Source organism: Pinus tabuliformis, chromosome 7 (assembly GCF_031772625.1).
Source record: "Pinus tabuliformis cultivar Carrire ecotype Pingquan chromosome 7, CPIR1, whole genome shotgun sequence".
In the NCBI taxonomy this organism is placed as follows: Eukaryota; Viridiplantae; Streptophyta; class Pinopsida; order Pinales; family Pinaceae; genus Pinus; species Pinus tabuliformis.
The window spans coordinates 2,057,412,996-2,057,430,381 of record NC_142293.1 but is presented as its reverse complement, the minus strand read 5'-3'; the positions used below and the strand labels follow the sequence as shown (position 1 = coordinate 2,057,430,381).

General features: G+C 38.5%; 1 protein-coding gene across 6 annotated transcripts in view; it reads left to right on the top strand.

Moving 5' to 3' along the window:
• Window positions 1-525: 525 nt before the first annotated feature.
• The window catches only part of LOC149256766 (uncharacterized), a 110,135-nt gene continuing 93,274 nt past the window's right edge, over window positions 526-17,386 (top strand). For 2 of the 6 annotated variants that reach the window (XM_089460863.1, XM_089460861.1), the window contains exon 1: window positions 11,640-12,350. In XM_089460863.1, the coding sequence (XP_089316989.1) occupies window positions 12,236-12,350 (115 nt within the window). In that variant the 5' untranslated portion in view covers window positions 11,640-12,235. Of the gene's footprint in view, window positions 1,184-11,639; window positions 12,351-17,386 lie in introns of those variants that run through there. The other 4 variants (XM_089460860.1, XM_089460862.1, XM_089460864.1 and 1 more) reach the window with 4 other exon arrangements.

The following is a 17,386-nucleotide window of genomic DNA, read 5'->3' as shown; positions in this document are numbered from 1 at the left end:
TCGGAATATCCTAACATAAATACATATTTAACCTTGCTCCTAACAGGGTAAATAATTATAGCTTTTTGAGTGATTGCTTTACACCTCTGCACTTCAGAAGGGATATGAAGTGAGTGTTAATTAGAAGTGGAATTAATTAGTCTGGACTATTTATGCCACTGTCTGGGGCTGGTCGGTAGCATACCCCAGGAACACCCATACGTTGAAATTATGACCTGAACCCGAGGGCATTCCTGGCATACCCGTGGTTAGTAGCATACCCTGACCTCCCACACAGACAAAGTGACCACTGTGGCCACCAAGGTAACAAACATAGTTCAAGCAAAGACCTAGGTATATGATATTGGAAATAAAGGTACTGCTCTATTTGACCCTACCAATATTTACCATACTCAGGACCAGGCCCCTTCGTATTCGCTCAATTCCACCATAGCGGTAGGGAAGATTGCACTGTTCACCTGGCCGACCGCTTTCCTTCAAAGTAGGCGAGTAGAGGATAACCAAAAAGTCGAGAAAGTCACTCGTACTCAAAGTCCAACCACCCGCACGCCAATTTTAGAGCGGAGTTTCGAGCTAGTGGTTAGAGCTTTTTGTGAGAGCGAAAATTAGCGGAGGTAGCGGGGCCGCTCTCAATGGTGGGAGAGGAAGCACCTAGTTTAGATTATGCCGGTTCTTTTTAGGAATCTTATTAGTTGCTTTCTCTACACCCCGCACTTCCGTATTTTCGCAACCCGAGCAACTTATGTGCTTTCACAATCAACGAACTTCAACTACACAAGTCGATTGATAAAATAAAGGGGGGACAGGGAGCAGCTCGTTGATTTACGGAATGATCCGTGCTATGGGCAGATTGAAATTGCATAACGCATAGAAAGTTTTCACATACAATACCAGCATATAAGCTACCGCCCGGCATCTTTTCTTTTCCTGCCCGCGCCGACCAGCTCTCGCCAACCAACCAGCCCACCAGAAGCAAGCCGTGTCTAGCCAGCAACTGTGCCTTCCTTCCCGGCATCTCCGTCTGGCCAGCAAGCAGGATCTAGTGGTTAGAGATTTTTCAGAGCGAAAATGAGCGGAGGAGTTAGCGGGGGCGGAACTTCTGCAAAAACGCCGGCAGATTTTCTCAAATCCATAAGAGGGCGCCCAGCGGTCGTCAAACTCAACTCTGGCGTAGATTACAGAGGTTAAGCATATATACCACTTCCACCTTTAAATTATGCATATACCACCTTAAAGTTTTGTTTACACTGTTTGAGCAGGGATAGTTCAATTGCTACGATTATTTGTTTTATAACGAACATTTGTGCTGTGATTATGAATATTTGTTTTGTAAGGTCAAAATCCTTCAAACCTAATGTATTTGCAGTTTATTTCAATAATGAGAATGATTAGGGTTTTTGATCGCTCAAGGTTTGTCGTTAGTCTGCTGGTGGTTACGAGTTCGGTTACATTGAATTTGCAAATTACGGATTTTAGGCGTCGGTGCCTAATAGCGGAGGTCTTTGTTGGACGTGAATTGATGCTTGCAATTTTTATGACACGCGTAACCCTAAATAGTCACCAATGCGGTGCCAAGCAATAAATATATATTTAACCTTGCTCCTAACAAGGTAAATAATTCTAGTTTTTTGGGTGATTGATTTACACCTCTGCACTTGAGAAGGGATGTGAAGTGAGTCTGTTAATTAGAAGTGGAATTAATTTTCATAATAATTTTATGGTCGAAATAGCCAGCAACAGATTTTGCTGCATAAGACATATGGTTCCAATAAATGTGTCAATTATGTAATTTGCATTGTAACATCAATGTTACTAGAATGTGATCAGGTTGAAGGGGGTAATCGATCGATTAGTTATAAATATTGTGGCAGGCAATGGGGCTGTGAGGGAGAATCCAGAAGTGTCGTCAGGATGGAAACCTACCTTATGCTATGTTTGCGGAGTAACATTCTGTAGATTATTCCTTGTCTGTGGTTCTTTATGTTATTATTTCTCATATATGTTCCAAAGTCACAAAATTTGGACTCAAGAACGATTGTAAAACTGAAGAGCAACTGAATAGCAAGAGTTTCACTTGGACCTGGTAAATAATCAACGAAATTTGACCGAGTAAGGAAGAGTAATATTTCTATGCTGGGTTTTACAGGGCTATATCCAAGTATGGTTGATTGAAAAAGGCTTCGTTGAGTTATGGTCAAACTCATAATATTATGGTGAATTTCAGTTGCAAGTGAGTTAACAATGCACATCTCCTTGAAACCTTTTCGTAACTCCAACACTTGAACACTTTATTTTGGGTTGTCCTCAAGTCGACAAGGCACACTTGCACATCAGCTTGAGTCCTGCTAATGTGCATGGGTTGAAGACAATCTTACATGGATAATTCGACTTCCATAGTTGATAAAAGAAGGTCGCTTTGGTGGCTGTGAGTTGTGTGTTGTGAGTTTTCTATTCTAGGCTGCTGCAATTTTGAGCTTAAGGTTAGATAATTTTGAGTATCCATGGTTTCAAAGAGACATATGGTCTCCCCCTAGTCAGAAGGGCGTGTTTTGATGGAAGAACTTCGGTTTGTGAGACCTTAGCACATCATCTTTTCTGGAATGCAATCAGTCATCAGGCTTAGAGGCCGATTTGGAAATAAATTTAGAGGACAGTTTCAGATTTGTGTTTATTTCAACAAGTAGTCTTCATATTTCTAATTTCTGATTTTTATATGCAAATAAAATTTCATATTCTGCCATGCCCTTCTTTTGGAAATATTGTTATTTTTCTAGGATCTCTATTTGGGGATATTATAGTGGTATTTGAGTTGCAAGACTTGGCAGCCTGTTTGGGTTAACTGTATGTGTGAAGAGGGTGGTCATTGATGAACTATGGTTGTCATTGATGTTAAGCCAAGCAACACGAGAAGATGCCCCACCTTTGTTGACCAATATGACATTGAAAATCATGGTTTCTTGCGTCAAGGCCACCCTTGTTGGATTCTCCTCATCATGCTGATTCTGATGGTATATGGCACATCACAAGGATCCTCATGGTTTGAGAGATATACTTGTTCAAATATGAAAGCCCCATCTCGTGGTCAATAGCCCCAATCTAGTTGATGATGTGGCAACTTTCATTTGGCTAAGATAATAAGGCTTTTCACTAAGAATTACATTAATTTTCTTATGTTCATGGAGGGTTTCAAATTTATTTTAAATTAAAAGCACGTGAGGGTTTTTTGGCTTTAAGAATTTGAATTTCAAAATTCAAATAACCCTCCAAGGCAGCCTCATCGCAAAGGGGTTTTGGCTCCGTCATCTTCAAAATTTAAAAATTTTGTTTCCTCCAAACCTCAAGTCGACTGCCTCTCATGAAAGCCCATCAAATCTATATAAATGCACTCATTTTCTCTCCAAAGAGCAAATCAAGAAATTCATTTGACTTTGAAATTGTCTGCGGCCGGTGTTGAAAATTGATAGCTCAGGGATGAATTTCCTTAGATAAAATTTTCATTTTTGACAATTCTGGAGTGACTTTCTAAAATTAGAAAGTCATATCTAACATTTCAAGCATGACTTTCCAAAAATAGCAAATCACCCTGCATAAATTGGTAATCAAGTATAGATGTTGGAAAATCACTTAACTTATCATTAATCAATCTTAATAATTTAATTTTTTGACTTAATTATCAATATTATCATTACCTTTATTATTATCCTTATGATATATGACATTATTATTATTAAAAGGAACTTCAAGTCGCCTTACCTTCATATTATCATTACCTTTATTATTATCCTTATGATATATGACATTATTATTATTAAAAGGAACTTCAAGTCACCTTACCTTCATCACTTAATCACTTCATACCTCTATGTCTCACATAGCACATCATAACTCTCTCTCTCTTAATGGATATGTTTCACTCTCATTAAGTCTTGTCATAAAATATTCTCTTACACTTTCATTAATGCAAACATTACTCTCTCTTACGCACTCAGTAAGACATGGCATATTCCTCTTACTAACAATAAAAGCATGTCATAAAAGATTCCTCTTACACCTCCTTAATGGCACGAGTTACAAAGGCATGCGTACCTCCTTAATGACATGAGTTACAAAGGCATGTGTACCTCCTTAATGGCATGAGTTACAAAGGCATGTATACCTCGCTAAATGGCATATGTAACCCCTACTCAAGGCATGTGAATTGCTCCTTCTTGACCCTATGCTCGAGTCTTCGCCGGATAGGATTTCTTTCCCATAGGCCACTAGAGTATAATCCACCCAGGGACTGTTCTGAAAGCTCATTATCAAGATCAATCCCACTGGAGTGCCCCACCACTGGATAATCAACAAACCACCTCGCATCAGGCTTACGGATCAACAACTCCTATTTTTCGCACTTGAGAAGGGATGTGGAGTGAGTCTGTTAATTAGAAGTGGAATTAATAAGTATGGATTATTTATGTTGTTGTCCGGGGCTAGTCGTTGTAGTTTCGTGTGCCAATTTTAAAGCGGAGTTTCTTAATCTGAATTCTTACTCTAAGCTATCTAATTACTACTTCCTTCTACCAACTAACTAAGATTATGCAAGAAGACCCTAACCTTTATAACGATAATAAAAGCTATCTAATCCCTAATTACTTATACCTTTCTAATCACTTTCTACTTTCTTTCTAGTCTAATATTACTAATATTAAGAATAGTAAACTTGATGAATTGTCCTTGTATTCCTTGTCTAGTTCTAGGAGTGTACCGGTCAAATACCCTTATCATGGTGGCCCCGACATTACCACAATCTCATTACCACATACCCATTCAGGACGCATCCAGTTTGCTTGTCAAGTACACATCACCTAGCAAGACACAATACACTTTTAGGAAGCCTAGTGGTTAGAACTTTTTTAGAGCGAAAATGAGCAGAGGAGGTAACGGGGGCAGAACTTCCCCAAAAACCCCGACATATTTTCTCAAATCCATAAAAGGGCGCCTAGTGGTCGTCAAACTTAACTCTAGCGTAGATTACAGTGTTTAAGCATATATACCACTTCCACCTTTAAATTATGCATACAACACCTTAAAGTTTTGTTTACAATGTATGAGAAAGGATAGTTCAATTGCTACGATTATTTGTTTTATAACGAACATTTGTGCGGTGACCATGAATATTTGTTTTGTAAGGTCAAAACCCTTCAAACCTAATGTATTTGTAGTTTATTTCAAAAATGAGAAACAAGGGTTAGGGTTTTTGATCGCTCAAGGTTTGTCGTTAGTCTGCTGGTGGTTACAAGTTCAGTTACATTGAATTTGCAAATTACAGATTTTAGGCGTCGGTGCCTAATAGTGGAGGTCTTTGTTGGACGTGAATTGATTCTTGAGATTTTTATGATACACGTAACCCTAAATAGTCACCAATGTGGTGCCAAACAATAAATTGTAGGAATTTACAGGGTAAGTTCCTTAGATAGAACACCAAAGGACACTGCTCAGAAACAGATCACAGATCAATACACCAGTATTGTTAATGTGGTTAAAACCCTCAAAGAGGGAAATAGTCCACGGCCTGAGCCAACACGTCCACTTCAGGAAATTTATTAATAAAAGAATGAAAAATTTACATAAGCTTCTCTCATGAACAGTTACCCTACAAATGACCCTCCATGCTCTTTAAATAGAGATCATGGACCAATCGGGTGTTAAGCCACAGATCAAGTGTTGGTAATACCGAGGAGAGAATGAACCATTGGATCACTACATATCGCGACCGTCGGATTGTAAGTTACAAAAGTACATAGTAAAGAAACACACTTTACGTAACTCTATACTAGACCAAGTTATACTTAACTATTTCCTATGTGTCGGAATATCCTAACATCCCCCCTTAAGAACAACTTGGGATAAGATTGAAGGATGTACAAATATGACACAATAGGAGAAGGAAGGAGGCACTAGAGCCTATCCCCCCTTAGTGACAACTTCCTGAACTCCAACCATAAATCAAATCTTAGTAAACTTCGCTGTCTGCAACTTGATCATCTGTTGAACAATATTTCACTTCAAGAACATGGTCGTGAATGAGCTTTCTGATGAAGTGCATGTGTAGTTCAATGTGTTTGTTGTGCTGATGTTGGACTGGATCTTTGCATAGTTGAATGGCACTTTGATTAACACACCAAAGTGTAGTCGAATGCTGTTGTTGAAAGCCAAACTCTGACAGGATCTGACGAAGCCACAGGGCTTCCTTACAAGCTTCTACAACACCACGATACTCTGCTTCTGCTGAAGAAAGAGAAATGGCACTTTGTTTCTTGCAAGCCCATGTAATAGGTCCTGAACCAAGAGTGAACACATAACCTGCAGTAGACTTCCAATCATCAGGGTCACCAGCCCAATCAGAATCAATGAAACCAACCAATAGAGGAGATGCTTCTGCACTGTAATGAATCCCAAACTGGACTGTAACTGGAACATAACAAAGTATTATTTTAGCTGTTTTCCAATGACTTTCATGTGGGTTTTGCATAAACCGAGAAATAAGGCCAACAACAAAGGAAAGGTCAGGACGAGTATGGGTCAAATACAAAAGTTTTCCTACAAGTTGACGGTATAAGGTAGCATCAACTTTAGGGGAAGTACAAGTGACTGAAAGTTTGGCTCCAGACTAAAAGGGAGAAGGGGCTGGCTTACAATCTTCCATGTGAAAATGGTTTAGAAGATCACAAGCATACTTGGACTGGGAAAGGGAAATACCTTCCTTGGATTGCAATACTTGAAGACCAAGAAAATAATGCAAGTGTCCTAAGTTTGTCATTTCAAACTTTTTTTTAAGGCTGGACTTCATATGGTTGATAAGGCTGGGATCACTACCAGTGAGGATAAGATCATCAACATAAAGAACAAGAATGATAAGAGACTTGCCCACTTTCTTGGTGTAGACAATATTGTCAGAATGACACCTAGAAAAGCTAGATTCTAAAAGAAAGCTATCCATTTTGGCACACCAAGCTCGAGGAGCTTGCTTGAGACCATAAAGGGATTTCTTAAGCCGACATACAAGGCTAGAGTCTGTTTGTATAAAGCCAATAGGTTGTTCCATATAGATTTCTTCATGCAAGTCCCCATGCAAGAAGGCAGATTTAACATCCATCTTATGGACTTCCCTTCTGAAAGAGGCAGCAAGGGAAAGAACAAGGTGAATAAAGTTCATTTTGGCAACAGGGGAGAATGTTTCAGTATAGTCAATGCCTTCAACTTGTGAAAAACCCTTAGCAACAAGATGAGCTTTATGTTTATCAACTTTCCCATCTAGTCCATACTTGGTTTTGTAAACTCATTTGCATCTAACAAGTTTTCGTCTCTTTGGTAGGGGAACAAGAACCCATGTATCATTTGCCAATAATAAATGATATTCTTCATTCATAGTTGCGTCCCAATATGGATGGCCTAAAGCTTCTGCAAAGGTGTCAAGATCATAATTTGCTGAAGCTTGAGCTAGTAAAGAAGAGGCTCTATCGAACTGAGAACATGTATGTCACTGATCTGTAGGATCACCAGCAAGATCACCTGCTACATCCCGAGTAGCACGGACCCATTTTGGAAGATGAGGAGCTGAAGGAAGATCCTAAGAAGGTGGGGGAGGATTGTCATCCTCGCTTTCATCATCAGAAGAAGAAATATTTTCAAAAGTAGAAGAGACAGAGAGAGGTGGCACATCCGCCGAACTAGGCTCGTAGGCCGATATATTTTCAGCAAACTTTACATCTCTTCTAATGATAACATTTTTGGACTTAAGTGGAATAAGTCTATATCCTTTGACATCTTTAGAATATCCAACAAAAATACATTTTTCACTCTTAGGTTCTAAAGCTTTATGTTTTTCATTTGGAATATGGGCCCATGCTTCACTTCCAAAAACACGAAAGTGACTTACATCTGGTTTAATTGAGCTCCATGCTTCTTCTGGAGTGATATTCTTTAAAACCTTAGTAGGAGTGTGATTTATTATGTAATTTGCACAGTTAATTGCTTCTACCCAAAAATTAAGACTAAGTCCTTTAGATTGAAGCATACAATTAGCCATTTCCTTTAAGGTGCGATTCTTCCTTTCAGCTACACCATTTTGTTGTGGAGTATATGGAACAGTATGTTGCATTTGAATTCCATTCTCAGTGCAAAAGTTGATGAATTTGTTGTTAACATATTCTCTGCCATTATCAGATCTTAGCTTAAGAATTTGATGTCCAAATTGTTTTTGAACAAAGACCTTAAAGGCCAAGAACATGTTAAATACTTCACTCTTGAGTTTTAAGAAATATACCCAAGCGCGTCTAGAGAAATCATCAATGAAAGTTAAGAAATACTTGTAGCTAGAGAATTAAACAATTAGAAGTGGACCACATAAATCACTATGCACAAGCTGTAAAGGGGTTGAGGCGTGCCAAGAGGCACGTTTTTCAAAACTATCCCAATGATGTTTTCCGAGTACACATCCGAAACAAACACCATCTCTGCAAGATACCATTGGAAGACCTGTCACCATATTTTCTTTACATAGATTCTAAAGGGAGCAATAGTTTAAGTGACCAAATCGCTCATGCCAAAGTTTGCTCACTTCATCGTTATGAGCAACAAATACCGAGGGAAGATTTGATGACCCAAAGTTGTTAAACTTATACAACCTTGTAGAATCATTAGCAATGCCAGTAGCTGAAATCTGTCTAGGATCTATTAGGTCATTAATTACAACATTGTGAGGTGAAAATTCAACGATTTTATCTTCACTTGAATGAGCTATCTGATATACAGATAGAAGGTTGCAAAATAAGGTTGGAACACATAATACATCATTAAATTGACCATTGTCTATATGAACAGTTCCAGTCCCTACAACACTAAGAGATCTATTATCACCAACATATATATTTTTGGTGTTACAATCATTTAAAGAGGAAAACATGGCTTTGTTTTTTGGCCATGTGATAAGAAGCTCCAGAATCAATGAGCAGCTCGTGAGAATGAGAAGAAGAAGATACATTTAGTGCATAGTCAGACCGAGATGCTTGACAACCACATGTAGAAAGTGCTATTCCTGAAGATGAAGTTGAAGTTGAAGAGTGCTCCAAATGGATGTTATGCTTCTTCATTACTGCTTCCAAGGCTTCCATCTTCCTAAAGCATTTGGATTCTAAGTGGCCATCTCGAATACAAAAGTGGCAATGTCTATCAGTCTTCTTCTATTTGTTTTTTTTTATTTGCCTTATCATTTTGTTGAAATGATTTTTCATTTTGAGACTGGAATTGCTTAGGACCCTTGTTTGGTTTAGGACCATTCCTTTCAGGATACGACTTCTTAGGATTCTTTGAATTTGGTTGTTGTTGAGTGGCTAAGGGTTTCTTAGAAGAGTTTCCAAGATTAAGAAGACCAAGATGTAAGAGTTTTTCTTGTTCTCTTATTAAAGAATCACAAAATGAATCAAAGGAAGGGGACTTGTAGGCTTGTCCTTGAGAAATGAAGGCTTCTCTTGTAGAATGGAAGGTGGAAACAAACACAAAGTAGGCTGGTCCCAACTTAGTAAGAATGGAATAGATAAGGTTAGTATCTTCTTTCTTAACCTTAACACCTTCCAAGAGAAGTCTAAGGGTCCAATGTAAGCAACTCATTTTCGAGTTGATGGGCTCTAAATTCATTTTTAATTCCAAAAACTTTAGTGATTTGTTTCATTGCTTCATCAAGAGTATCAAGTTCTGCAATATGGAATCTAAGATTTGGAGAAATAGACATCCCTATCAAACCACGTGCTTGATCTTGCCTATTTTCCCATTTAGCTACCTTATCTTCATCTTTTGGTTTGGCTTTTTGGCCTGAGGCTATTCTGTAAATACCTTTACTTCTAAGTAAATCCACAATGTAGGACCACCATTAGAAGTAGTTGGTGCTGTCAAGAATAACTTGGCATGGATTTTTCATTTTAACAGAAACTGAAGCTATAGATGCTGAAACTAAGTGTTCCAATGGAAAGATCTCGAAAAATTAGGTTGATTAAAGAAAACGGCTCTGAAAACGGCTTCTGGATGAAGAAGTTATGGCTTTTTGAAGAAAAGTTGTTGAAGATGCCGACGAAGTGCGAGAATGTGCGGAAATGAATGATAATGTTAGATTAAAAAAAAATATGCCCCCTTTCCAAACTTAATCTAATAAAGTAGCTTTGGACCAAGAAGGATTTGAACTCAAGACCTCTATTTTCATAAAGTAGCTTTGGACCAAGTGAGCTAGATTAAAGGGTTAGTAATTTTTGAAAAGAGGAAGGTTTTTTTTTTTTTTTTTTTTTTTTTTTTTTTTTTTTTTTTTTTTTCGAGTAACTAAAGCTTTGGGCAGTGTGCTTACTTGAGAAAACTCTTTTCTCCCTACAAAACAAAAAACACAAAACCCAACATGGACATACAAAAAAAAAAACAAACCTTATAGCTTGGAGTTAGCTTTAGCCGGAAACTAAATATTTTCTTCAATGTTTTGGATTTTTCGAGATCACACTAAGGCGCGGCGGAAAAGAGCATATGCATGAGAAAAATATTTCCTCTCTGTTTCTGATTTGCCCAGATCGCACAGAGTCGTGGGGCAAAGAGCATACCCAAAAATGAAAGGTATAGGTCCGGTAATAAAAAAAAAAAGAAGGAGCTAAATAAACCGAAATAAACAGAGAGAAAATAACTAGAAACTGCAAATAAACACTGTATACCTCAAGATCTTAGAAATGACGTAGCTAGGGCTACCAGAAACCTTTTCGCTTGAAACGAAAGGGGTTCCTCACTGGAACAAATGCTCCTAACATAATAGAGTAGTCATTTCGGCCCAAAAGTAGTCAGAAACAATAGATCTAGGAAACGATAGTCGAATGTAGTTCTACCGGCTTCAGATTTGGATCACCAATGGATGCGGCCCTCAAATAGCTCTAATACCATGTAGGAATTTACAGGGTAAGTTCCTTAGACAGTAGACAGAACACTAAAGGACACTGCTCACAAACAGATCACAAATTAATACACTAGTATTGTTGACGTGGTTAAAACCTCAAAGAGGGAAATAGTCCATGGCTTGAGCCAACGCGGCCATTTCAAGCAATTTATTAATAAAAGAATGAAAAATTTACATAAGCTTCTCCCATGAACGATTACCCTACAAATGACCCTCCATGCTCTTTAAATAGAGGTCATGGATTAATCGAGTGTTAAGCCACAGATCAAGTGTCGGTAATACCGAGGAGAGAATGAACCGTCGGATCACTACATATCGTGACCGTCGGATTGTAAGTTAAAAAAGTACATAGCAAAGAAACACACTTTACCTAACTCTACAATAGACCAAGTTATACTTAACTATTTCCTACATGTCGGAATATCCTAACATAAATACATATTTAACCTTGCTCCTAACATGGTAAATAATTATAGCTTTTTGAGTGATTGATTTACACCTCTGCACTTGAGAAGGGATATGAAGTGAGTGTTAATTAGAAGTGGAATTAATTAGTCTATACTATTTATGCCACTTTGCAGGGATATGAAGTGAGTGTTAATTAGAAGTGGAATTAATTAGTCTAGACTATTTATGCCACTGTCCGGGGCTGGTCAGTAGCATACCCCAGGAACACCCATACGTTGAAATCATGACCTGAACCTCAGGGAATTCCTGGCATACACGTGGTTAGTAGCATACCCTGACCTCCCACACAGACACAGTGACAACTGCAGCCACCAAGGTAACAAACATAGTTCAAGTAGAGGCATAGGTACATGATATTAGAAATAAAGGTACTGCGACCCTACCAATATCTACCATACTCAAGACCAGGCCCCTTCGTATTCGCTCAATTCCTCCATAGCGGGAGGGAAGATTACACTGTTCACCCGGCCAACCGCTTTCCTTCAAAGTAGGGGAGTAGAGGATAACCAAAAAGTCCAGAAAGTCACTCGTACTCAAAGTCCAACCACCCGCACGCCAATTTTAGAGTGGAGTTTCGAGCTAGTGGTTAAAGCTTTTTTCAGATCCAAAATGATTGGAGGAGGTAGCGAGGGCGGAACTTCTGCAAAACCCTGGCATATGTTCTCAAATCCATAAGAGGGCGTCTTTCGCCAACCAACCAGCCCACCAAAAGCAAGCCGTGTCCAGCCAGCAACTGTGCCTTCCCGGCATCTTCGTCTAGCCAGCAAGCAGGATCTAGTGGTTAGAGCTTTTTTCAGAGCGAAAATGAGCGGAGGAGTTAGCGGAGGCGGAAATTCTGCAAAAACCCCGACAGATTTTCTCAAATCCATAAGAGGGAGCCCAGTGGTCGTCAAACTCAAATCTGGCGTAGATTACAGAGGTTAACCATATATACCACTTCCACCTTTAAATTATGCATATACCACTTTAAAGTTTTGTTTACATTGTATGAGCAGGGATAGTACAATTGCTATGAATATTTGTTTTATAACGAACATTTGTGTTATTTCAATAATGAGAAACAAGGGTTAGGGTTTTTTATCGCTCAAGGTTTGTCACTAGTTCGCTGCTGGTTATGAGTTCGGTTCCATTGAATTTGCAAATTACAGATTTTAGGTGTCGGTGCCTAATAGCGGAGGTCTTTGTTGGGCGTGAATTGAGATCTTTGTCACCAATGTAGTGCTAAGCAATAAATACATATTTAACCTTGCTCCTAACATGATAAATAATTCTAGCGTTTTGAGTGATTGATTTACACCTCTGCACTTGAGACGGGATGTGAAGTGAGTCTATTAATTAAAAGTGGAATTAATTAGTCTCGATTGTTTATTCAGTTGTCCGGGGTTGGTCGATGTGGTTTCGCACGCCAATTTTAGAGCGGAGCTTGGAGCTAGTGGTTAGAGCTTAGTTTCAGAGCGAAAATGAGCAGAGGAGGTAGCGGGGCTGCTCTCATATGGTAGGAGAGGAAGCACCTATTTTAGATTATGTCGGTTCTTCTTTAGAATCTTATTAGTTGCTTTCTCTACACTCCGCACTCCCGTATTTTCGCAACCCGAGCAACTTTTGTGCTTTCAGAATCAACAAACTTCAACTACACAAGTCGATTGATAAAATAAAGGACACAAGTCGATTGATAAATTAAAGGGGGGAGGGGGAGCAGCTCGTTGATTTACGGAATGATCCGTGCTATGGGCATATTGAAATTGCATAACGCATAGAAAGTTTTCACATACAATACTAGCATATAAGCTACCGCCCGGCATCTTTTCTTTTCCCGCCCGCGCCGACCAGCTTTCGCCAACCAACCAGCCCACCAGAAGCAAGCCGTGTCCAGCCAGCAACTGTGCCTTCCCGGCATCTCCATCTAGCCAGCAAGCAGGATCTAGTGGTTAGAGCTTTTTTCAGAGCGAAAGTGAGCGGAGGAGTTAGCGGAGGCGGAACTTCTGCAAAAACCCCGGCAGATTTTCTCAAATCCATAAGAGGGCGCCCAGTGGTCATCAAACTCAACTCTGGCGTAGATTACAAAGGTTAAGCATATATACCACTTCCACCTTTAAATTATGCATATACCACCTTAAATTTTTGTTTACACTGTATGAGCAGGGATAGTTCAATTGCTACGATTATTTGTTTTATAACGAACATTTGTACTGTGATTATGATTATTTGTTTTGTAAGGTCAAAATCCTTCAAACCTAATGTATTTGCAGTTTATTTCAATAATGAGAATGATTAGGGTTTTTGATCGCGCAAGGTTTGTCGTTAGTCTGCTGGTGGTTACGAGTTCGGTTACATTGGATTTGCAAATTATGGATTTTAGGCATCGGTGCCTATAGCGGAGGTCTTTGTTGGACGTGAATTGATGCTTGCAATTTTTATGACACGCGTAACCCTAAATAGTCACCAATGCGGTGCCAAGCAATAAATATATATTTAACCTTGCTCCTAACAAGGTAAATAATTCTAGTTTTTTGGGTGATTGATTTACACCTCTACACTTGAGAAGGGATGTGAAGTGAGTCTGTTAATTAGAAGTGGAATTAATTTTCATAATAATTTTATGGTCGAAATAGCCAGTAACAGATTTTGCTGCGTAAGACGTATGGTTCCAATAAATGTGTCAATTATGTAATTTGCATTGTAACATCAATGTTACTAGAATGTGATCAGGTTGAAGGGGGTAATCGATCGATTAGTTATAAATATTGTGGCAGGCAATGGGGCTGTGAGGGAGAATCCAGAAGTGTCTTCAGGATGGAAACCTACCTTATGCTATGTTTGCGAAGTAACATTCTGTAGATTATTCCTTGTCTGTGGTTCTTTATGTTATTATTTCTCATATATGTTCCAAAGTCACAAAATTTGGACTCGAGAACGATTGTAAAACTGAAGAGCAAGAGTTTCACTTGGACCTGGTAAATAATGAACGAAATTTGACCAAGCAAGAGTAAGATTTCTATGTTGGGTTTTACAGGGCTATATCCAAATATGGTTGATTGAAAAATGCTTCGTTGAGTTATGGTCAAACTCATAATATTATGGTGAGTTTCAGTTGCAAGTGAGTTAACAATGCACATCTCCTTGAAACCTTTTCGTAACTCCAACACTTGAACACTTTATTTTGGGTTGTCCTCAAGTCGACAAGGCACACTTACACATCAGCTTGAGTCCTGCTAATGTGCATGGGTTGAAGACATAATCTTACATGGATAATTTGACTTCCATAGTTGATAAAAGAAGGTCGCTTTGGTGGCTGTGAGTTGTGTGTTGTGAGTTTTCTATTCTAGGCTGCTGCAATTTTGAGCTTAAGGTTAGATAATTTTGAGTATCCCTGGTTTCAAAGAGACATATGGTCTCCCCCTAGTCAGAAGGGCGTGTTTTGATGGAAGAACTTCGGTTTGTGAGACCTTAGCACATCATCTTTTCTGGAATGCAATCAGTCATCAGGCTTAGAGGCCGATTTGGATATAAATTTAGAGGACAGTTTCAGATTTGTGTTTATTTCAACAAGTAGTCTTCATATTTCTAATTTTTGATTTTTATATGCAAATAAAATTTCATATTCTGCCATGCCCTTCTTTTGGAAATATTGTTATTTTTCTAGGATCTCTATTTGGGGATATTATAGTGGTATTTGAGTTGCAAGACTTGGCAGCCTATTTGGGTTAACTATATGCGTGAAGAGGGTGGTCATTGATGAACTATGGTTGTCATTGATGTCAAGCCAAGCAACACGAGAACATGCCCCACCTTTGTTGACCAATATGACATTGAAAATCATGGTTTCTTGCGTCAAGGCCACCCTTGTTGGATTCTCCTCATCATGCTGATTCTGATGGTATATGGCACATCATAAGGATCCTCATGGTTTGAGAGATATACTTGTTCAAATATGAAAGCCCCATCTCGTGGTCAATAGCCCTAATCTAGTTGATGATGTGGCAACTTTCATTTGGCTAAGATAATAAGGCTTTTCACTAAGAATCACATTAATTTTCTTATGTTCATGGAGGGTTTCAAATTTATTTTAAATTAAAAGCACGTCAGGGTTTTTTGGCTCTAAGAATTTGAATTTCAAAATTCAAATAACCCTCCAAGTCAGCCTCATCGCAAAGGGGTTTTGGCTCCGTCATCTTCAAAATTTAAAAATTTTGTTTCCTCCAAACCTCAAGTCGACTGCCTCTCATGAAAGCCCATCAAATCTATATAAATGCACTCATTTTCTCTCCAAAGAGAAAATCAAGAAATTCATTTGACTTTGAAATTGTTTGCGGCCGGTGTTGAAAATTGATAGCTCAGGGATGAATTTCCTTAGATAAAATTTTCATTTTTGACAATTCTGGAGTGACTTTCTAAAATTAGAAAGTCATATCTAACATTTCAAGCATGACTTTCCAAAAATAGCAAATCACCCTGCATAAAGTGGTAATCAAGTATAGATGTTGGAAAATCACTTAACTTATCATTAATCAATCTTAATAATTTAATTTTTTGACTTAATTATCAATATTATCATTACCTTTATTATTATCCTTATGATATATGACATTATTATTATTAAAAGGAACTTCAAGTCGCCTTACCTTCATATTATCATTACCTTTATTATTATCCTTATGATATATGACATTATTATTATTAAAAGGAACTTCAAGTCACCTTACCTTCATCACTTAATCACTTCATACCTCTATGTCTCACATAGCACATCATAACTCTCTCTCTCTCTTAATGGATATGTTTCACTCTCATTAAGTCTTATCATAAAAGATTCTCTTACACTTTCATTAATGCAAACATTACTCTCTCTTACGCACTCAGTAAGACATGGCATATTCCTCTTACTAACAATAAAAGCATGTCATAAAAGATTCCTCTTACACCTCCTTAATGGCACGAGTTACAAAGGCATGCGTACCTCCTTAATGACATGAGTTACAAAGGCATGTGTACCTCCTTAATGGCATGAGTTACAAAGGCATGTATACCTCGCTAAATGGCATATGTAACCCCTACTCAAGGCATGTGTATTGCTCCTTCTTGTTAAGTTTAGGTATGTTCTATGCTTAGAGCAATTTATTTCAATTTTCACAGTTAGCTCAATATATTTTCCATATTAGCAATCACATCAGCATTAAAGTAAACTGCAGATAGAACATAAACATAAATCGCAGAAGACAAACCAAGACAAGAGGACACAAGATGTGGCGGTAGCCAGGGACAAACCCCAATGTGGGGAAACCCTTGATAAATTTCTTTATATGTTCTTCAATAGTTCAACAGAGAGAGAGATAGAGAGAGAGTACATTTACAACAGAAATCAACACTTTGACTTATCTTGATAAGAGCATAGATCATCTCTAAGAAGATGATACATGAGATCAATTGAAGACATGCTATTTCAACTGATTCTCCAAGGTGACTCCTTCACCTATCATCGTGCTGCATCTCGTCATCATGTTGCACCTCACCATGTTGCACCATGTTGAACCCATCATCACAATGTTGCATCTTATCATGCTTCATCAATCATGACAGTACCCATCATTGTACTGCATCATGTACCCTCATGTGCCATTGTTGCACCTTGTTTTGCCACGATGTGCCTGCTGCACCTTACTTACCATATTGTTGTCCCAATTGCTATTGCAGCACCATGTCTTGCTACTATCCCAATTGCTATTGCAACACTATGTCTTGCTACTGCCCCAATGCTTACTGTTGTCCATGTGCCTTTGCTGCCATGTCACAGTTGTCCCATGTATCTATACAACACTATGTACCTTGTTGTCCCATATATCTTGACAGCACTATGTACCTTGTTGTCCCATGTATCTTGACAGCACTATGTACCTTGCTATCCCATATATCTTGACAACACTATATACCTTGTTGTCCCATATATTAGCACTGCTG